We start from the raw sequence: 23,384 nt of genomic DNA, 5'->3' as shown, positions 1-23,384 counted from the left end.
GGCTTCATTCGGTACGGCAAAACAATTATTGAAAGGTAAAAGTGACCGCACGTGCAAATAAGCGCATTAGCTACTTACATTACCGCCCCTCCATAAAAAATATAACTTATGACCAAATCATTCGATCGTGTAAACGCGAAGTGCAGTACATCTTGTGCGGAATGGTCCCCAAAAATTTCAAATGGTTCGAAGAGTGCCTAGTACCGAAAGCAAGAAAGCTAAGGGTGAATTTTGAGAAGCACAGATTAGGTACCGCGTAAAATGCAGTAAGTAATTTGGATTTTTACATTTAAACATTGGGCATACAATGCAAAATGATTTTGGAGTTGGACAATAGGTGAAGGGTGACTAAATAGTGAGTATGGAAATTTACCTCCACACATGTAACTGCCGTTAGTTTCAATCAATCATTTTCCAAATCAAAAATTTATTCACAATTACAATCATCTTATCTATCCGAGTCCAAAATTGGAAACACAGTGTAGTACATTGTGTCGACGGCGTCGGCAGTTTAAAGAGGTGTTTAGAAGTCTGTTGATAATTTCATTCTTAACAAAAACCGCACTTATAATTGTCGCAGAGTTTACTAATTTCGATTTAATTTGATACGAGTGAACCGAATAGCAAATAAGTAACTCAAGATTATTGTGTCACCTCATGTCTAAAAACTGTACGAAAAGGGTGACTAGCAATTTCATTCTTTCTCTCTGCATTCATGTTAAATCCGGGTCCTTATTAGAGGCATTTAATTGGTCCAAAAATTCATTCAATATAGCAACGTATTCACAAACTTCTTCGAGTTTGAGAATCGAAAACTGGATTTTCCATTTTTCGCATATTCAGACCAGATAATTTTGTCTTGAACTTGTATTATTACCTTGCGTGAGTATTTAATGGTATTTGTCTAAGCAATGGATGAATGGAACGATTGAACTTGCGGCTACACCCAGGTTTCCGGCGTGCCTTTTCTGATCTCTAAAATTCCTACCCAAGGAGGTGCTTTTTTAATCCCCAAAAGACGCCCATAGGGATGTTGTAAAGCTCATTAGAAATGATGTAGAAATTCAAATTCATTAGCCCATTGCGTAAAGACGTGGTTTGGGTAAGTGTAATATCTAAAACGATGTTTTAAATTTCGGGGTCTATTTATCAAACCAAGCTCATTAAATTTTGTATGAAAATTTCTGAATTTCTGAAATGAAATTATTATGGTGGTAACGATGTCATTTGGGAATAGAAGTTTTGGTGTTGTGACAGAACTACGAATTTTAAAAATAAAGAATTAAATTTTAATTTGAGAGTAAGTTCTCCAGTTGGGACATTTAATATTATTATTAATAATAATAATAAGATCTTTATTCTTGAAACTGTGCATCACAGCCATTGAAACGTCATACAGAGTGAAAAAATAACAAACTTTACGTGCAGGTACGAACAACATTGAGTGAACACATAATAAATAAATTAGCAAGTGGATTGCTTAAGTGAATCTAGCCGTCATGAACTCTGTGAATTCCTTGACAGAATAAAACGTGTTATCTTGTAGGAAATTTTTAATTTTATTTTTAAATGATTGTTGGTTGCAGGTGGTGAACTCTAACGGCAACAAGTTAAACAATTGTGAACCCATCATATAGGGGGATTTATTATAGAAAGAGTGGTGGTGCTTCCTTGTGGAAATTTTGTCCTTACCCCTCGTATTGTAGGTATGGGTATCTCCCACTTTCCCAAAACTGTTTATATTTTTGTGTATGTAACAGAGCAATTTGAATATGTAAATACTGGGGAGGGGTAAGATTTTAAAAGTTTTAAAAGACCCTCTGCATGATTGGAGAGAACTTAGATTAAATATTAAGCGAATTATTCGTTTCTGCGCAACAAATAGTCTGTGCAAGTACTTACTGCTCCCCCAGCAGACAATGTTATAATTTATATGCGAGTAAACTGTGGCATAATAAACCTTTATTAAAAAATCTTGGTGAAACTGTTGTTTCAAACGTGATAACAAATAATATGATTTGTTGATTTTAGCAATTAGATATTCCATATGATTTGACCACGACAAACAATTATCAATTTTGATGCCTAGATACATGGTGGACGTGCTACAGGAGATCACAGAGTTCTCTACGTCAAATTCGACAGCAGCATTTTCGTGTGTTTTATTTTTGGTCATTTTCGTAATCACGGTTTGCCGAGAGTTAATGGACAGTTTATTTTCCTGGCACCAAGAAACAAATTCGTTTAAGACACATTTTAGTTTGTGTGTGGCAGCATCATCATCGTTAGCACTTACTACTACTGCAGTGTCGTCTGCGTAAATAAAAGTCATTCCATTTAGGATTCCTTGGGGCGTAGGTCATTAATATAAATCAGAAACATGATAGGCCCGACGATGCTACCCTGTGGCGTACCGAGGTCCAATTTATATTCCGTTGACAGTTTATTGTTGTACTTTAGGGTATATTTCCGATTCGATAAAAATGAAATAAGGAAATCGCGTGTTTCATTTCTGATACCTGCAGCGTCCAACTTTTCTGACATCTTATTAATGTCAATGCTGTCAAAACCTTTTGCTATGTCGAAGTATATAACAAAGCAAGTATTGTTTGAGTCCATTTCATTGGTCATCTGTTGTACTAATTGAATTGCGGCATCCTCGGTTGACAGGCGTGGTCGAAAACCAAATTGTCTGTCGGAGAGGACGTTAAATTTATCAAAAAAGTGTATCAGTCTGTTGTAAATACATTTTTCGAAAATTTTTGACAAAGTACTCAGTAGTGATATAGCCCTGTAGTTCGAGACATCTGATGAATTACCCTTTTTTTGAATCGGTACCTATGACACATGCAGCTTTCAATGCACTGGGGAACAGAGTTGGACTGGGTCAAGCATAGAGTGACCCAGTGACCCGGTGACCCAGTCAGTTTACTGACCCAGTGACCCGGTGACCCAGTCAGTTTACTGACCCAGTGACCCGGTGACCCAGTTGACCCGGTGACCCAGCGTGACCCGGTGACCCAGTTTGACCCAGTTTGACCCGGTGACCCAGCTTGACCCGGTGACCCAGCTTGACCCGGTGACCCAGCTTGACCCAGTGACCCATCTTGACCCAGCTTTACTTAGTGACCCATCTTGACCCTGTGACCCAGTAATTAAATTCTTGTTAGGTATCATCCAAAACAATTTCAAGTAACTTTTAATTTTAAAAAAAACTTCCTCAATAATATTCGCCAACAAGCACGTAGCCCAATTTCATTCAAGAGAACTAATACCTAAACAAATCAAATGCATTTGTTTATAGTTTGTAGTCAAGTAGTCAATGAAAGTATTTAGAGAAAGGATTTATTTGGATTAAGCTAACTAGTAGAAGAAAATTAAATGTGAATGAACACCTGTAAGCAAACTGGCAAGCCCTGAAACAAAGAAATGAAGGAGGGAACTGTTTAAAAATAACATTATTCTAATACAATTCGGGACATGGAAAGTTTTTTACGGCAGTATTAAAGCAAACATCACAGAAATGGCAGTTGTCAAGCAATCGAGTATTATTTTCAACATAAACCAGCATCTCATTTATTTCATAATCTGTACACTTGAACCGAGGGCACTGACTTAACTGCGTTATTCGATCAAACTAGGTTACTGGGTCGAATTGGGTCCCCGGGTGAAATTGGGTCGCTGGGTCAAACTGGGTCAAGTTGGGTCACTGGGTCAAACTGGGTCACTGGGTCTAACTGGGTCACTGGGTATAACTGAAAAGAGTATGACGTGACCCAGAGACCCAGTGACCCAGTTTAATTTAGTGACCCAGGTGACCCAGTTGACCCAGTGACCCAGTCCAACTCTGCTGGGGAAGACACCTTTTGTAATACAGGCATTAACAATGCTTGATAAAGACGGCGCAATAAACATGGCGCATACTTTTAATAAGTTGTTGGGGATCTCATCCAAACCCGGAGAGCAGTTGGATTTTAGCGTATGTAGCAGGGTATTAGATTGGTCGACTTTGCGAATAGTGTCAAAGGATTAGATTAAGTTTAACGTTGAAAGCTCAACAGCCATTATGCATTTTCTATAAGAATTAAGTTGTTAATTTGAAGTATAGATAAGCTGGTGTTAGGTAAGGGAGGAGTTTTGGTTGCTTTTCGTTATCCCAATACAAGATCACAAAAAATAGAAGTTTATTTCGTCTATTCTAATTCGGAATCCACAAGAAGCATCGTAACAGGGTGTTTTTTCACGACAAGTACCTTACAAATTCATTAGTAACTTGACCAAAAGACGTGGTTTTGGCAAGCATTACACCCAAAACAGTGTTCTTGGGAACTTCACAAGTTTGGGGTTGGTGTTTTCATGACCTTACAATTTATATGAAAATGAAATATACTTTCGCTTGCCAGTTATTAAGTAAGGGGTAAGGCGGACTGATCTTTATGGCCTAAACGTCACAAATTGTAGATAACAATGCCTCAGCAAACGCGTTTATTTCGAAGTGCACGCTCACTAGTCCAGTATGCGGAGCAGTCAAAAGAGGTGATTCTTGCAAAAGGTGGTGGAAACGATTTTATCGGAGGTAAATACACAAGCGCTTGGTTTTTAGTCGGATAATTTTATTTTCACACGAAAGTTTTGTTGCAACGGAAAAAACTAGAGATCAAAAGTGTGCTTTTATGCTTTTGATCGAGAGCTTTTCCAGGAGTTGTGATTTAAAAATAAAATTATCCTGATTTAAAACCAAGATTTATTTCACAACCACTATATATTTTACGCCTTCCTACACGCATTTTTATCGCTGATAAAAAGTTACCTAGCTTTTAATCGCTTAAAAAATCATGTGATTGGTTAGAATTTGAAACAATCACCAAGCTGATTGGTCATAAATAAATAAATGGTCCATTTGGGTCCAAAACATGTATTTGAAGAGTACACACCAATTTTTTCCCGACTCAACTTTTGGCAGTCAAAAAACTGTTCGAACTTTTTTCAGTGTTTCGCTTAAAACTCGAAAACGGTCCACATTTTATGAATAAAAATTCTTTAGTAAATTAAAGAAAATAATATTCTGCATCAATTAAAATATCAACAAAGTCGGTCCAATAGAAACATTTTTACAACATTTTAACAGTAGGTAGGCGCAATAGCCTAAGGATTAAAATCTATATCATGGCAAAGGACTTTCACCCTGGAGGTGATTGCCACGGGTAGTGGTAATTTTTATTGTAATTTTAACACAGAAATAGATAGAAACATTAATTCTAAGCAAAAAGTGTTCCATACATTTATTTCGGAAAGTTAATGCTTCTCCAGTTATTCGCGACCAAAAGTATGAGTCTTTCATAGAAAAGATCAATGATTTTAATTGGTTATTCGCGAAAAACTCGAAGAAAAGTATTCATTTTATTTAAAAAAAACTGGGGAGAACAAAATCGTAGCATTTAAAAAAACAAGGAAAATGGTTTTTTAATGCTTGCCGTATGACTAATACGAACCGAGTTGTTAAAAGTTAGCTTTTGTTCGTCAAACGCTAAATTAGAGGGTTTGACAGTGAAATAACGGCAAAACGATGGATTTTTCGAGAAAAACTTGTAGAATATTCTTTAGAGTATTTAAAAAACAAGCTAGATCCGTATGTTTTTCAGCGAAAAAATCAGCGCAAGTAACCCCCTAATTACCACTCTAATTAAAATTAGTCCTTCCCCATTTCCAGTGTTCGCTAATTACGTATTATTAGTACATTCTAGAAGTGTGACCAGTTTACAAGACTTAATTTTGAAATAATTCAAGCTAAAAGTGAAAAACGAATTTCCCGTACTACAAAAATTATGTGAGATATAGACGTGTATTTATATGGGAGCACTACCTTGTTTTAGCCCTTTAAGCTCACAACATTTTAAAACTAGGGATTTTAAAGGGATTTAATGTAAATGGGGCTGATTTTTAAGGGTTGAAATCTTCTGAAATAATGTTCCAAAGCCTCTAACAATCAGTACTCAACTCATCTGAACAAAATTTTACCCACATTAACAGGGTTGGCAAAAATCTGGGTTTTTGTATTCTTTGGGTGGGGTTTTGGGTATTTGTGTTGGGTTTTTCTTGGCTATTTGGGTAATTTTTGGGTATTTGTCGAATTTCCGGAACTCTAACCTCAAATTATAGAAAAATAACATTAATTTTGAACTTAGACTGCCCGATAAATTAGAAAAGCTTGTAAAAATAATAAAAATGAGCCACTTTAAAAAAGAGAAAAAGTTGTTTTAGGTTTTTAATTATTATTTTTATTTTATTTTGTTCCTAGTGAATATGCCGTTTCGTATTTTATATTTTAATGTAAATTTTTTTTGAAACTAGGAATAAGAATATAAAGACTGATCTATCAGTACCTGTCTGTTTCCAAGTAAACTACATTATATTTTGTTATTAAATACTATATAAAAAGTATCTCGATTTTGTCTCATTTTGTGTCTCAAATTCTTTGGGCTTTTGTATTGGTTTTTGTGTTGGGTTTTGTATAGGTCGTTGGGTTTTTTAAATGGGTTTTTCGTTTTGCCAACCCTGCACATTAAGCTTTAATATGTAGTTTTATGGGTTTTGAAGAGGAGTAGTTTCCACTCCTAAAAAAATGAAGAGCGTCCATCGGCATAATATATATTTTGAAGTGGAGGGTAAGTTGAACTTTCTAGGGGTGAACTATCCAGATTGGGCTGGAATACGGTGAAATGCTGTCTTGTATTATACCTTGATCGAGTATTTTTTGAATTTGAGATTTTACTTCTGTTTTGTGCACTTCGAGGTATCGGTAACCTTTGCTAAACATATGAGTCACTTACATTTATTTTATGTCTGATTTAATTTGAAAAGGTCAAAGGAATTTTGTCACAGTAAAATATGTCTCTGATGCTCATATAATTTCGAATGGCTTCGTTTTCTTCACGGTTGCAATGATTTAAACGGAGGTTTTTTAGGTTTTATATTTGTAAATTGTCAGTAGGTTGATTTAATTCAGTATCGACTTACATTTTTTCTACAAAATTGAGTTCGTTAATATTGAAAATTTCGATGTCTATAGGCTGGTTAATTGAGAATCCGAACTCAACTCAACTGAATCGTACGAAGCTCTGGATAGGACACATAGGAAATTATTTTGTAAATTACAGTTGTAACTGGGAATTATAGTTTATAATTTACAGTTGTAATTGGGAATTACACTAATTTACAGTTGTAACTGGGAATTATGCTAATTTACAGTTGTAACTGGGAATTAGTTTATAATTTACAGTTGTAATTGGGAATTACACTAATTTACAGTTGTAACTGGGAATTATACTCATTTACAGTTGTAACTGGGAATTATCCTTGACAGTTACAACGGTAAATTAGTTTAATTCCCAGTTACAACTGTAAATTAATGTAATTCCCAATTACAACTGTAAATTATAAACTAATTCCCAGTTACAACTGTAAATTAGTATAGTTCCCAGTTACAACTGTAATTTACAAAATAATTTCCTATGTGTCCTATCCAGAGCTTCATAGAATACAATAGAAAAAGCACGTATAATTATAATCTATTCTTATTTAAGAAATTTGCTGATCTTGTCTGAACCATAACTGACGTATTTTAACTCAAATCTCCTCCGAGCTCTCCTCGCTTTATGACCGTTTCATTCCAATTCTGAATATACACACGTAAATTAGTGTGCATTCTCTTATTCTATGTGCATCTGAAATAAAATTGAGTTTCTAACCGCGATTGTTACTTTACATTTCTAATTCCCTTTTTGCTTCTTTACGGTGAAATAAAGGTTACGAATAAATGAAATAATTAATTTCCTTGCAATGCTTAAACCCTACATTCGCTCATACACAATTATCCACATTTAGCCTGTGCATTCTTACCAATTTCTGTACAGGGAAACCCCGTTAAAAGTTATGAGTGAATTTGGTCAGCTAAATATTTAACCTTTTTATTATTTTTTAATGAAAAACATTGAGTTTTGAAGGATTTTGTGGCCGAGGAAACTAGATAAAGCAAATGCAATAACGAGCTCTCAAAATTGCAAGATGTAATGGATCCAGGCAACTCCCGTAGTAACGACTAAATTTCCAATTATTGCAGTAATGAAGTATGTTAACAGTTAATAAGCTTCGTTAACAATTATTACAAGCATATCGAACGCCGAATGGGATTTTGCACGTGGAAATGCAACCAATCAATCAATTAATGTTAGCGCACCGAGGTGAAGTACACAGAATTTTACCGCAAGCAATTCGGTACTAAAATGTGCAATGTAAGGCCAACGGATGTAGTAACACACATCGGTTGGCTTTTCTCCAATCATTTTCTGTGGAGGTTTAATTTGGCTACCACAATCGAAAAAACGCAATCAGCACAAAGTGGGAAGAATTATACGTGTAACGAGTTGTAATTAAAAAATAAAATACGGACGCGCACTTAGCTTCCTCCAACAAAAGTAGATCATTTCCATTTGTTCTGGACAGCGAAAAGGAGTTCATTTGGATCGTTGAGCTGATGCAGTCAATAAATGGACATTTTTAATTTTTCTTGTGTCTAGATTGTTCCATCGGATTTATAGGAATCTTTGTTTTACTACTAGAGAATAACCTCGAGGTGCGAGTGACGTTTCATACGCTAAATTCACTGCAAAATTTTTGAGTTTGTCATACTGCAGAGAGAAACGTGGACGAAGTTCAACAATTTCAACTAAACTACTTTTTGTCCAATTTCCATAATATTCATGCATTATTAAGGCCAATGTAATCAAAAAGTTTATTCGTAAATGTAATCTGGTAGTTATCAGTTTGAAACTTTTTGCGCCATTTAATTTATGCGCGCTACGCGTATGAAAAGTATGAGGGAGATTACCATGTTTACTTAAAAAACCCTTTTTATAGAATCGTAACGTATCTACCTAACAGTTAACCACTTCCGTAAACATATTTCCCCCCCTTTTGGTAAATAATAAAGTCGAGTTGGCGATGACGTAGATGTCAATTGCAGTTGTAGCCGAAGAAAAGGATTTAATTTAATTTCCATTATCCTATACACACAGTTTTCCCTAACAAAAGATTCTGAGCGTTTAAGGTTGGGACCGGAAAAAATAAAATTACAGCTACTCGTAATTGAAACCATCCTTAACGTGCCAATAACAAGCATTGTTATTGCGTGAATTTGCTAATTCTAACGTGAAATGGTTACATAATCCCTGAAAAGGTTTCTTATTTGTAAAAGTGATCAAAACTTTTTCAATTAGATTTAAATTCATTAATTGAAATGAAAAAGAACAACAGATTTCCGTTCAGTCCCCAAAGTTTCATTCTTTGGTGGGTAACAGGATGCCTTTAAGAGATTATTGGAAAAGTTTGTGTTTTATCCTGACTTCTGCATCGTTTCATTCAAATTTGAAAAATAAACAACAATAATGAAAATAGTTTTGTTACAGATGATCAAAATGATGGTTACTGTGGTGTTCGTTTTCACATTATGTTGGCTTCCATTTAACATACTTTGGGTAAGTATAGTGACCGTAGTTAGTGATATTTTAGCGTGAAAATTACTACAAAGCAAATGATAATATAATATTATTGATGCTAATACAATAGAAATGCTTACAATCGTCACAGTAACACATAGTTAGGTTACAAAACCACCAAAATTGTGCTGAAGAAACTCCCCTATAATATAGAACGCCTTAGAATGACAGTGTTTTGTAGGTACTTTATATCCTAGCATCTTGCTTAGGAGAAAATTTGATTAGAACCTGTTACAGGAGTCAATCTTACTCTGCCTCTTCATCGCTAAAAAACCGCCTTTATGCTTTAATAATAATATAATAATGACTTTATTTGGACACACTATGACAAATATATAAACAATACTAATATTATGCATACAACTTGGCGTCCAAAAGGCGAAATTCGCTAATAGGCATGCAGCTCTGTACTCTTGCACTTAACCCGTTTAATAGCAAACTAAATCTAAATTAACAAGAAAAAAAATACACAAATAAAATTTAGAAACAGAGTAACTTGAGTAGATTAGTAACTAAGGTGTTAAAAATCGTGGTAAACTTTTTGTTTGAATTTAGATGGTGTTAGTTGTTTAACGTTCGACGAAAGTGAGTTATAGATCTATGGCTATATTGTATGAAAATGATTTTTTAAATAGTTCTAAGTTATGGTTAGGAATGCTAATCAAATGTTTCCGACGAACACTAATATTATGGACATCTATTCGAAATGTAATTTTATTATACAAATAAGGTGGTGATTTGAACAATATAATATTGTGAAATGCAGTGGCAGAGTGGAGAAGTAAAAAAAAACTTATGAATTATGTTACATACAGGATGTCCCGACTACTATTGCCGATATTCAGATCGAATAATTACGTTAACAATCGTATTTTTACACTACAAGGTGACTCGGCATTGTTTCAACCTAGAGAAACGACACCCCCCATGTAGTTTATACAAAAATATACAGACTACTTATCATTGTTTAAAAGTTACTGATATAAAGACATTCTTGCAAAGTGATTATTTTTATTTATATATATTTATTTTTAAAGCGTAAAGTACTGGTAGCTTAAATTTTGAAACCAAATGTCTGAAATTGTAGTAAGTTTACGCCGTAAGCAGTAATTTGAGCCCTTAGTTATGAACCTAGTGTTAATATCCTTACTAGTCCGGGTGAGAAATTCAGTAAAGCGCATTGTAAGGTTTCTAACGGCAAATCGTGAAACAAACAATTTTAATGTGCTTTTAGGATAATTGGACACTGATAAATCCGATTTTCAAATCAAGATGGCGGTCAAAATGGCGACTAAAACTCACTTTAACATTTTTAACAAGAAGGTTGTCATGATTTCTATGTAACACATACTTTTTTCCACTTACTACTATTTTATGAAAAATTTTGAAGCCTACAACAATTGAAATGGCGGCTGAAATGGCGCTCCAAATACCGAGTTTTGTAGTAGCCTTGATTTGGTTTACTTGAAGTGAGCAAAATTATTATAATTTGCTTGAAAAGTGCCTGCTTAAGTGAAAAATAAATACAAAAACTTTATTTAAACTTTTTCAAAAATGGGGGGCAAGATGGAGAGGACAGTATGCGCTTAGTTTGACTCTTCGTATGCGATATATAGTATTGAAATAATTATTATTCGTTTAAAATCATATTATTTATTACCGTATACAAGTTCTGCATAAAAAAATAAATCGAAAACAAAACAAAATTTTAAAAAAACTAGAAATGTGCAAAAACATGAAGACGATTGATTTTAATTTTGCTGATGTAATTTAATAATTTTTATAGCACGATGGGTGATATACCGACGACTGTTTATCAAACCTCAACATTGATACTCTTTGGATGACTTGAGCGTTTTTGTTCCGGAATAGATTTCTTCGACTTTCAGTTGCACTTAAAATAGTATTACAATCAATTAATTGCAAACTGGACATTTTTCCCAAGCGTTTGATGAGCACATAGGTTCCATTTTCAAAAGAACTTCAAAGGGTACCACCTTTATTATTTATTATTTATATTAGCTTCCTAGCATGAGCTAATTTTTTTGCTGAAACTACTTTAGAAATAACTACATTCATCTCTAAAAAGGGTGAAGAAAATGTGATTTTCTTCTCTAGTGAGGAAAATAAAAAACAATTGCTGCGTTAATCTTAATAATGACATTTAAAATTGAAACTTCATTATTGCATACGATAATTTTTAAATTTTGATTGTAGTTTCAGAAAAAATTATATGTAAAACTTGAGAAGAAAGTGTTTTTCAACTCTCTTTGAACTCCAGTTGAAAAACTCCACTTTCTTCTCTAGTTGTACAAATAACTATTTCCGTCTGTATATACGTGCGTGCGAGGTTACGGATTAACGGATTTTCTTCAAACTTTGGATGTGAATATTGGGCATACAGAAACGAAAAATAACGGGCCGGGTTTTTGAGAAAAATTTTGGAGCGCCGCAACGGCATCGACTTTTTTTTTCAAATAGCAACCTAAAATTTTTATTAAAGTATTTTAAAGACCTTATTTTTCTGTGTATACCTACAAAAATTGTGCCGGATTTTATTATAAGAAAACCTCGAAAAAAACAGAAACAAAATGTCAAAGTTAAAAAACTAAAAAAATTTATTCGCAAAAACGGTTACTATGATTTCGTTAAAATTTTGCAAATGTACATTAGGCATAAAGGATGTAAAACTGTCAAAACTTTTTTTAATATCTTTCTATATCCGTACCCTCTACCTACCTAAAGATGTGCTGTTGTGATGGTACACTTACATGCGTAAATGCTTTATATCTGCGGGTAACCGGTTATACAATGACTGCGACTGGAATGTTATGCTATTCTATGATTTGGCTAACCTACAAAACGACAATCGAAGATTATCTTTTAACCGGGTATCATAAGAATGCCCTTCTGATTGCGGTTTCGCCAAAGCAATATGTTTTTTAATGTAACACAATGCCTCCAGAATGTAGAGGCATGGAAACGTCAGGATTTTAAGTTCAGTAAATGATTTACGGCAATCATCCCTGAACTGTAAATTGGCTATGATTCGAACGGCCTTCCGTTGGAGTCGAAATATATCTTTCCAAGGTGCAGTATGTCCCCAAGTCAATATTGCATATGATAAATTGCTTTGAATTAGTGCATAGTAAGTCGAACACACAACACATTACTTTAACCGAAGTATTATTCCTTAATCGCTTAAGTAAATGTATAGATTTATTGATTTTCTTTGAAACCTCGTCACAGCGAAGATGGAAATTTAATTTTGTATCAAGAAAACATCCAAGAAAGGATGCACCTGAGAGTCCACAAATGGCGGTATTTGCTTTAAGTGTTACCGGCAGAATATTAGTTTTGCTTTCGTTCAATTTTAATCTATTAGAGAGACACCATTTAGTCACATGTTTAATATTGTTCTGTACTTCACGAATAGCAATATTTATATCTCGATCAACTGCAACCAGTGTAGCATCATCGGCGTAAAGAATGCAGTTGATTTTAGAAGATAATGCCAATGGAAGGTCATTAATATAGATTTAGAACAAGACAGGGCCTAGGATAGATCCTTGAGGGACGCCATGTTGCATGGGTAGCTTGTCAGATAAAGTACTGTTAAATATTACGTGCTGATGTCTTCCCTTCAAAAATGACGAGATTAGCCCTACACTTCGATCTTCAAAATTATAAGCTTTTTTTAACTTACGTGATAAAATTTGGTGCGATACACAATCAAATGCCTTTGAAAGATCAACAAAACCCGCAACTCTAACTCAAACTAAGTCGCTCGAAACATTCCAAAGCGCCGTTCACAAAACTAATAATTGCATCTGCAGTACATCTGCATTTACGGAAACCATACTGCTGGTCGAAGAAAAGATTATTTGTTTCAAAGAAATCAACAATTTGTTTGAGCAGAATTTTCTCAATAACCTTGCTAAACACAGGCAGCTTAGAAATAGGTCGGTAGCTTCCAAAGTCATTTGCAGCATTCCCTTTTTTGAATAAAGGTACCACCAAAGCTAACTTAAGACAATCAGGAAATACTCCACTTCGAATGATAATGTTGATTAGCATAGTCATCGGCCTTACCAGCAAACTGATATTACGTTTGAGCATGGTAACACTAAACCCATAAATGTCTTTAGAGTTACCATTCCTTAAATTTAATATTGCTTCGCGAACTTCAACTTGAGAGACGGTATGAAAGTCGAAAGTAGAGGAACTAACCAGATTTGATTTGCAATATGTAATATGGTCGATACCAGCCGAGAGAAGATTGGATACAAGTCCGGAAGTTACGTTCGAAAAATATACATTAAACTGGTTGGCAGATAAATTGCATATGCAGGTTCGATATTCAAATTTTGATGCGAATTTATTATCGACCACATTGCTTTAGTGGAATTACTTGCATTTATAATAAAATTATCATTGGCTACAACTTTTGCTAATTTAATTTCTTTAAGGTAAGTAGAACGCAGAGATCTCTTAGCTTCAAACAAATTGCGTGTACCGTATTTGGAATACAACTCGCATATCAGTTGAAGAGTATCTCTCAATTTACGTAATTTATTTGAGAACGACTTAACATCACAAGAAGTATTACTTTTTCTCATTTTCTTTTCAGGAAAGCAAACCAGATGCGCATTCAATATAATTTCCAAAAAATTAGAAAAAGAGCGGTTACAGTCCTTTTGGGTACCATCACCGATAACACCACCCCAATCACAATCTGACAACATATTAAAAAATAAGTTCATTCCGGTATTTGTTAAAGGACGATGCACCACTGTTACAGAAGAACTATTCGTGGGGACCTTTACGTTTTTTATTATAATATTTTGTGCTAAGTGATCGGATAAACCAATATCAAGTGTATTGACAAAATAACTGTCCATTGAAAAATTTATAAAAATATTATCTAAACAGTTTTTTCCACGTGTAGCGGAGAAAACGGTTTGAATAAACTTATTGGATTCTAAAAATGCACATAGGATACGCGATTTTTTATCACAGCCAAAACGCACATTAATCCCTCAATAAAATAATGTTGAAGTTGATTAATTTGTCTAGAACTAATTCAAGGTTGTTAAGAAAAACGTCAAAATCACCAAGAGGTGGTCGATAAATGCACACAACTACAGTCTTATGATTAATTTGAACACAACAAATTTCACAGTGAAATTCAATGCATAAATCATTAACATATTTTAATGGTTTAGCAGATGATTCAGATTTGCACATAATAAGAACACCACCATGGATACCGGTAGTTCTACAATAAAACGATTTAACAGACCAACCCCCAAATTTCAGACAATCTAATTGATCTGGTTGAGTGAACCAATGCTCACTTGTCAATGTCAATATTTTTATCCCAAAGGAATGTTTCCAATGCGTTTAACTTATTAGCTAATGATTGAATATTAACATTGTAAAATTGATACACGTTCATCTACGTTAGAATTGTTCGCTACACTAGTCCTTAGGTAATCAATGGCGCCATCGGTCTTCGGAAAAAAAACGATTGACGCACACACCACCAGGCCATATATCAGGGGTCATAATTTTGTCTAAACTTGACATATCAACGGTTACTTTAAAAGACGAGTAAAACCGAGGATATTTGGAGCTTTTCACAGATAACATCTGGAAACATAGGCTGCAGATACTTTTGTAGAGCCTCTTCTGAAGTAGATGGATCCAATTTAAAGACATGTACATAAGCCTTTGAGACAGCTGCTTTAATGGTGCAGGATTCGTCCTGAATAATTTTCCCTAGAACTGGGACATTGTTTTTTCTTTTTTTCTTTTGAACAGTTGTCCAATCATTTGAGGGAGCGCTGGCGTTTGCCGCTTCTTCATGAGTAACTCGTAGAGGAGTTGTGACGCTGATGTCTTGAGGATCAGATGTCACAGTTTTTTCATTCGGAGGTGGCTTGCCTGTAACTCCCTTCTTAACTAGGGGCAGTTCGACATTACCAAGATTTTTTGAAGACTCATTCCCACGTTGATTAGTGTTATGTTGAGCATTCGCATTATTCGAGGCATTACTCCTTTGACGGGAATTTTCGTTCGCAGTTATAGATACAGGCATAGAATTCCTATCATTGACCTTCCCGTTATGACACTGGAGCTCGTTTAATAGTAACATTTGGTTTTGAAGCGATTTAATTGTTATATCCTGATTGAAAATCAGTTTGTCTTTTTCAGAGATTAAGTCTTTCAAAAATTTAATTTCAAGTTCATATAATCGAGTGTCAACATACCCGTTATTATCATCAGATGGAGTGGCATTGGCAAAAAAAAATGGTAAAAAAACGTGCGAAGAAAAACGGTGAAGAGTTGAGCTCGGAACCTGTTGTGTCAAGAATTTGGCACATTTTCGAAATTAGTTAAAACTTGACAGACGTTTGTCGCATCTGTAGCCAGCAGATTAACGTTGTCGCCGTGCCAGAAGGTCCTTTCGATAATTTGCTATTAAAATATCATCAAGTCATAAAAATACCTGTATTTTGAGAACCATCTTGATTTATTTTTTTCGGAAATTATTATTATTAACAATGGTGGATAGAAAAACTCATTTTAACCAATTTGTACCACCCCCATATTAAAAAATGTAATTTTTTTCTTTGTAATTAAAGAAATTAGTTAACCCAAGTTTCTACCGCCATTTTGGCCGTCATCTTAATTTTTTTTGGCTACACATTTTTTTATAAAATAGCAAACGTCCCTGATAGTGTCTACCAGGGACGCATCCTCACGACAGTTGACTGAATCCTGGAAAAGGCGGCGACGCCAGGCATATGTCAAAGTTTCAGGTTTCAAGTTTCATTCAAATAGTAAAACGTATGTACTAAATAAAAATCGTGATAATATTTTTGTTTACAACAAGAAAAGGAACTTATAGTGAGTTTTATTCCCCATTTTGGCCGCCATCTTGATTTGGGGCTTTAGCAGCCGGATAGGTAAATTTTATTGACTGATACTTTGAATTTAGTTAAGCAACAAATCCTGAGAGGAAAAAATTTTGGTATCAGTGATAGGAAAGATCATCTACGTAACGAAATCAAACTTAAAAATTAAAAAGGTTACCTAGCTATAAACGGAGATAAGCTCCTTGTTACGTCTTGTTCAAACGATTTGTCGTACTCAACTGCCTACGTCAATTTAGTAAAATCGTTCAGCATCCTATATCCAAATCGAGTGATGAGTTGGAAAGATACTCACAAGTTGAACAATATAACATAAGTGCATGTAAAAGAAACAACTAAATCTCAATTTTTAATCGACCATATCATTTCAGGTAACTGCGGAAAGCATTGGAGACGAAATTAAGCCCTACTTATGGTTCGCCGCCCACTGGTTGGCGATGTCGCACGCTTGTTATAATCCAATTATCTACTGCTACATGAACTCCAGATTTCGTACGGGCTTCCTGCAAACATTAAGCACGATTCCATGCTGTAGAAAGTGCATACCTTCGCTAACTATGCGACGTCCAAGATCTTCCACAGGATTTCCGTTGACAAGTAAGTCCAAGTACGTAGCTTTTTTTTTCATTGTTCGTACGTTTTGGAGAGAATACGTGTTTAAAGAGGCTCACTCGAGCCTTGCAGCTTTTTTAAATTAACAACGCGATTTGTTGTTCTAGCATCTAGCTTCAATAGAAATGTTAGTACAGGTACACATTTACGTTTGCTGAAAATAAACGCTTTTTCTGTACGGCTTTATGCAAACATAAGGTACAGACTATACGTGAACAATTTCAATAAGGGCACGAAATGAATTTAGCGCATATCACGATGTGCAGTATATTCTATTCATATTGCGAATATGTTGTTTGAGGAAAGATTATGTTGGCTACTTGTCGATTTGTGCCATTCTCCAACGGAAAACGACAATTTGACAATTTAAAAAGACGGAATTACATTTGCGAGAGCTTCACAAATAGCCGAGTGTTATACATTTACGAAATAAAACAAGCTACTTACTTATTCTCCTAATCCAGTAATCCGAAAGAGTGGACATTTATTAATCAATTTGGGAAGAAATGAGAAAGAACCAGTGTAATGGACGACTTTCTGTCTAATCTCCGTTCCGTTTATGTGTAATGTGCCATGCAAAAAAAATCTTTATGTTATTTAGCTGAGAATATGAGAGATTTCATTATAACTTGAAGTCGAAGTCCTCTTACTTAATTAGGTAGAGACAACTCATTTTTCGTTAAACTGCAAATTCGTGTTTATTTATTAAAAAACCTACTATATCAGCGATTTCTTCATAATGTACGGGTGTTTCAGAGAGTACTGAATTCTAGTTTGCGTAGAAATATTTCACTTTTTGAAGTATTAAAGAGAGTACGCGTGGATTAGTTTAGTGCTACACTACCCACTACGATACTGATCCTATTTTTGCAAGCATTTTCTAAATACAGTACTTATCTTTTACCTGTCTAAAAGAGAACTTAAGAATCATTTCTTCGCCAGGTTTCCCAATATGCATCTTATAATTAAGGATACACTGTGTATACTGCTTGACTGATAATTTCTCAGGAAAAGAGACTAATTAACTCTTTTTAACTCTTTTGATGTGCGCCCTAGCGAAGCTCTTGAGAATCTTGTGTCTAAACTCGTTCGTTTTACCGTCTATAATTTGGCTATTAATGTAACTTTAAATTTAACAGAATTAATAGTAATTAAAATTTGTATTTTAATGTGCGAAGTTGGTCTGCAAAGTTTTATTGTGATAAACTTCTTGAGGTGCCGCAAAAGCCTCGAACATAATTTGTTGTCTTTAAATTTTCAAATTTTCTAGAAATTAATTTTTTTATTTTTTTGATGGTTGTTTATGTTTATTTCAATTTTATTAAAAAACTGTGCCTAAAATAATGCAATTAAAATTTGTTGTCTATGATCATTTTATAGGCCCGCTTATTAGGTGTTAAAACATGCCAAAATAAAGGTTTCTTTTTCAATTGTCGTAGTAAGATAGGGGTGGATATGATATTGTAATGATTTTTTCTTTGCGTACACGTTATTTAGGGTAATTAAAATGTCTCCTTTATTATTATAAATATTTTATGTCTTACTAACCTATCATAGCACATTTTAATCCCGAAATACCGGGATCCCGCAGCATTTTTGCGAGATTAATCCCGCACATAAATGGAGCGGGATCCTGCGGGATTTGCGGGACTGAGGAATTTGTCGACCAAGGGGACGACTCTGTTTACTTTGTTAATGAAACTGATAACGGCGAATTATTTTTTAAATAATTGTTAAACTTTTTTCGTTAAAAATGTACTATGATTTTTGAGGCACTTTAGAAGACTTTTTGTGCTTTACAGGTAAGGTTTTTTTGAGTTCTAAGTTAGGCCGAAGGTACTTTTTTGTTAAATATTGTGATAATTAGCGATTTATTTTAATACAGAAGTTAACCGCACAGAATTGCTTATTTGCCAATTTATTTAAAGTTTTGCGAGATTCCGCAAATACCGGGATCCCGCGGGATTAACATCTAACAATCCCGCAAATACCGGGATTGAGATTTTGCTGCGGGATTGCATTCCCTACTAGAAACCAATTTCGAAAGAAAATTCAAAGGGCTGTAACTTTTGAACTAGTAGCTCAATCTTGGAACTGTTTGAAATTATGGATTCTACAGGCCACATTCTATAAGAAAATTTTTTTTCCGAGTCGATCTGAGACAATTTTTTTTTCGGGCCTCAAAAAAAGGCAGTGTATAACCTTCCTTTTTTACCAAAAATCGACTACACCAAAATTTCTCGGGAAAACACTTTTCTTATTAATTTTGGTGCGTAGAATCCAAAACAATTCGTACTTTTTCGATCAGACTTCTCAATCAAAAGTTATAGACTAGAAACCAATTTCGAAAGAAAATTCAAAGGGCTGTAACATTTGAACTAGTAGCCCAATCTTGGAACTGTTTGAAATTATGGATTCTACAGGCCACATATTTATAGGCTTTTTCTAGACACTACAACAAATTTTCAGGCGGCATCCTTTAAACAAAAAAACTATGATTTTGCTGGCTAAAGAAGAAGCTAGCTGACCACATTTGCGATTTGCTTCTAAGACGAAAAATTCAAATCACAAAATTATAGGCTATTTATAGGCTTTTATTAGACACTACCACAAATTTTCAGGTGGCATCCTTTAAACAAAAAAAACTATCATCCAGATCAGTTTGATTTTGTCCCTCTCGGAGATGTAGTGGATAAATAAAAATTATTTATTTATTCCCTATTTATTGTCCCTCTCTTGTTCTGGGCCCTCAACGGGCTTTCGCCCAATTAATATATTTATTTAAACTCTAACTTATATTTCAAAAATCCGATACAACTGAATACCAAACAATCCTCGAGATCTTCACACATACATCATTTTTACAATACACCCTAAGGCAGGGGTGCTCACACTTGAACTGCTGACGATCTACCAGGGCGTCGATTCCCGAAGATGTGCTTTGTTCACATCGACTGACCTTGATGTGAACGTGAATGTCACTGCATATTAATTACAAGGCAAAAATTTTGCGCATGCGCATAGCGTATCGCACATGTGATCAGCTAGCTTCTTCTTTAGCCAGCAAAATCATAGTTTTTTTCTTTAAAGGATGCCGCCTGAAAATTTGTTCAAGTGTCCAAAAAGGGCCTATAATCAGTCTATAATTCTGATGTATTTCGTCCTTCATTTTTAGCGCATTTCCACAAAAATAAAAAAAAATGCGCTATTGTGGCCACTTTGTCCGTCCGTCCGTCCGTCCGTCCGTCCGTCCGTCCGTCCGCTAACTTTGCGACGCTACTAGTTTTTTATCTTAAGAGCTATTGTTCTACTTTTTTCGCTATTTGGTTCGTTATGGTGTCGAGTCTTGTACCAAGGAAGGATTTTTTTCTGTACCGCTTACAAAAAGTTATTGTAAAAAAAACAAAAAAACCGTTTTTTACATGTTCCATAATTTTACACTTTTGCCGTTATTAACGATCCTAGGGATCGTTTATAATTTTGCATTGCTATCTGTCGTCTGCCTGTTGGTCTGTCCGTCTGTTCCTTTGTCTGTCTGTCCATCTATCTGTCCGTGTGAACGATAACTTTTGTTTAGAAAAGTTCGATCGCTTTTACATCTCCGTTAGTTATGAACTGAATTGCATGAAATTCAATATGGGCATAGCTTTAGCCATATAATACGCAATGCAAAAAGTTGAATCGAATCGATTCAAAATTCACAGTGCCCTTTTCGCATCTCGACCATTTATAAACCGAATTGCAAACTTTTTACTTATAAAAGTATTTGAATGAAATTTGATACATAGGCACTTGGAATAAAGGAAAATCAAACGCCAGTTTCAAAATTTGGTTTTGCGCATGCGCAATGCCAACTTTTTTATTTATGGAAGAATTTAAATGAAATGTGATACATAGGCACTTGGAATAAAGGAAAATCTAGCGCCAGTTTCAAAATTTTATTTTGCGCATGCGCAGTGCCAAATTTTTTATCTATGGAATCATTTAAGTGAAATTTGATACTTAGGCGCTTGGAACAAAGGAAAATCTAACATTAGTTTTAAAATTTAGGTTTGCGCATGCGCAGTTCCAACTTTCTTATTTATTAGAAAAGCATTGAAATGAAATTCTTCTCATAAACTGAAATTGAAGTAGCACGTCAAAAATGGATTGCCCATGTGCAACGCTATCTTTCATATTTGTGACCGGATTTTTACGATTTTAATAGAAGTTGCATCTTACAATAATGGGAAATGAATGCAAGTGGAAATGCGCTTTATGTAAATCGTTTACGATTACTTTTTAACTTGTTCTAAAATGGCTCTGCTGGCTTGTGGGACCTCCAAAAGGTAACTATTCCGTGCTATTATAAATTAAAAATCAAAAGTTGCTTTTTTTCGTTCCACCCTAATGTACACACGTTGTTTGGACTCAAATATCCGATTTTATTCAATTTTAAGGGTGCGCATCAATACGTGTCGATTTTGTGCCTTTTCATAACAGATAAATGAAAAATGTATTAATCAGGCGGGTGTAAGTAGGCTTGCCACATTTTTCTTAGCTATAAACTGAATTCCAAAAAAATGAATATTCATTACAAATAAGAACTAAACAAATTAAATGAAATGACGGTACCGATATCTTAAAAAAAATCGAATTTGTACCGAGCAATTTTGAAATGCCCGTGAGATTCTTGTCAAAACAACCATGATGCTATTATAACCTGGAAAATTGCGTTTTTATTACCTACCCTCATTCAAGTTCTGAACATCAATTGAAAAAATTGTCAAAATATTTGGACAACAACGAATGATGACGTTCTGAGATGCGGGTGGATGCCAATATGTTAATGAGCTGCTGATTATTGAAATTGTTCACGGAGGCACAGAACTGTTAAAACCGAGTTGACATACTCATACGCTTTTGTAATTTTCCAGGTTACGAAGGGACGGAAAACACATTACTGCATCGCAACAACACCTCTACTTCGTATATTAGTATGAGACGTAAAACTACAAGATCCTCTTCGTATAATCACATACCAGTTAGATCAGTGTCGTTAATGCGAAACACAAACATAAGTCCACAAAATCATCATTTAGTCAAACGGACGAGACGTTCGTCAAATTACGTATTGGAAGATGAAATATAAATCGATCGACCGACGTTATAGTTTTATGTGTCACAAAACAAACAATTAATATAAACGCGATTAATGTTCAATGTACTTTTGTGTTTACAGTAATTATTGGTCGACTAGTTATTGACAGCCTTCTTGCTACATTTCCGGGGAAAAATCGTTACCGCTTCTACCATTATCACTTAAGTCACATGCATGGACGCATTTTACAACCCCTAACTGAACGTTTCCAACACAATGTTGCCTAAATACTTCCAATCGTGATCGACATCCGATAGCTTTCCTTTACGTTCCGTAACCGTAAAAGCGGCGTTCGATTGGGGTAGAGGCTCGAAATTGATCAATTTAAAGTTGCTTATGCTTGGAGTTTTTCTGCGCTCTCAGATTATTTATTTATCACTTATCTACCATTTCAGTTTTGTGACTAAACTACAACGTACGTGCCGACCTAATCCATTTATAAGTTTCGTGGATAGGTAAGTTCTAAGGATTTTATTTTTTACTTTTCCTATTGATATAATATCTACTTTTTTTTGTTGAGTGACAAGGCCAAGGGTTAAGCTTAGGCGGCATCCGAACTATGGTTATATGTTATACGTCTTTCGCTATAGAAACCGTTGCACGTCATTGATTTGTGTATCAATTTCAGACATATGCTGCAACACTGCAACATGTACAAAAAAAAAACAAGTGTGCGAAATCTATAGAAAACTTGTCTGAAATTGATTCATAAATCAATGACGTGCATCGGTTTTTATAGCGAAAGACGTATAGTATAAAATCAACCCAAAATGACAGAATGTAATTAGGTATGGTGTTAATTTACGAATGTCCGAATTCGTGATGTAGGTTTTTTGAGCTGTGGAATCGAATTACTTGAAACGGCTAAAAATCATAAACAACCCTTCAAGGCGACCACCACCGCAATCGCCTGCAAATTCGACAACCTTACATTAAAAATCCTCCCGGTACTTTGGTCTATAATTTATTTGATAAATCAAAAATATGGGACAATTATTTTTTGTATTTTCTTTGTAATTGAGGAAGGAAATTTATTGTTCTCTATCTAACCTGAGCAAAGTCATCGCATACTGAAAGTAAGGGGGGTCCGTTAACTTGCCCCCCCCCCCCACTGAGAGATTTCATAGTCATATTATTTTG

General features: G+C 34.7%; 1 protein-coding gene across 2 annotated transcripts; it reads left to right on the top strand.

Annotated features, from left to right (window-relative positions):
- Positions 1–244: 244 nt before the first annotated feature.
- On the top strand, positions 245–22,466 carry LOC116167419 (RYamide receptor-like). Of its 2 annotated transcripts, none has more exons than XM_031482782.1 (4): positions 245–266; positions 9,465–9,533; positions 16,864–17,099; positions 22,021–22,224. In XM_031482782.1, the coding sequence occupies exons 2-4, from the start codon at positions 9,465–9,467 to the stop codon at positions 22,079–22,081; spliced, it is 366 nt and encodes a 121-aa protein (XP_031338642.1). In that variant the 5' UTR covers positions 245–266; the 3' UTR covers positions 22,082–22,224. The 2 variants fall into 2 exon arrangements, with proteins under 2 accessions (XP_031338642.1, XP_031338641.1); XM_031482781.1 differs by having other exon boundaries at positions 246–266; positions 16,864–17,089; positions 22,021–22,466.
- Positions 22,467–23,384: the final 918 nt, after the last annotated feature.

Source organism: Photinus pyralis, unplaced genomic scaffold (assembly GCF_008802855.1).
Source record: "Photinus pyralis isolate 1611_PpyrPB1 unplaced genomic scaffold, Ppyr1.3 Ppyr1.4_LG3b, whole genome shotgun sequence".
Lineage (NCBI taxonomy): Eukaryota > Metazoa > Arthropoda > Insecta > Coleoptera > Lampyridae > Photinus > Photinus pyralis.
This window is presented reverse-complemented; position numbering and strand designations above follow the sequence as displayed.

Bases quoted from the DNA above. Each gene is read 5' to 3' on its own strand.
- LOC116167419 (XM_031482781.1), top strand. From the start codon at position 9,465: ATGATCAAAATGATGGTTACTGTGGTGTTCGTTTTCACATTATGTTGG. The intron at 9,534-16,863 runs GTAAGTATAGTG...ATATCATTTCAG, and splicing joins TTCCATTTAACATACTTTGG to GTAACTGCGGAAAGCATTGG. The intron at 17,090-22,020 runs GTAAGTCCAAGT...GTAATTTTCCAG, and splicing joins CACAGGATTTCCGTTGACAA to GTTACGAAGGGACGGAAAAC.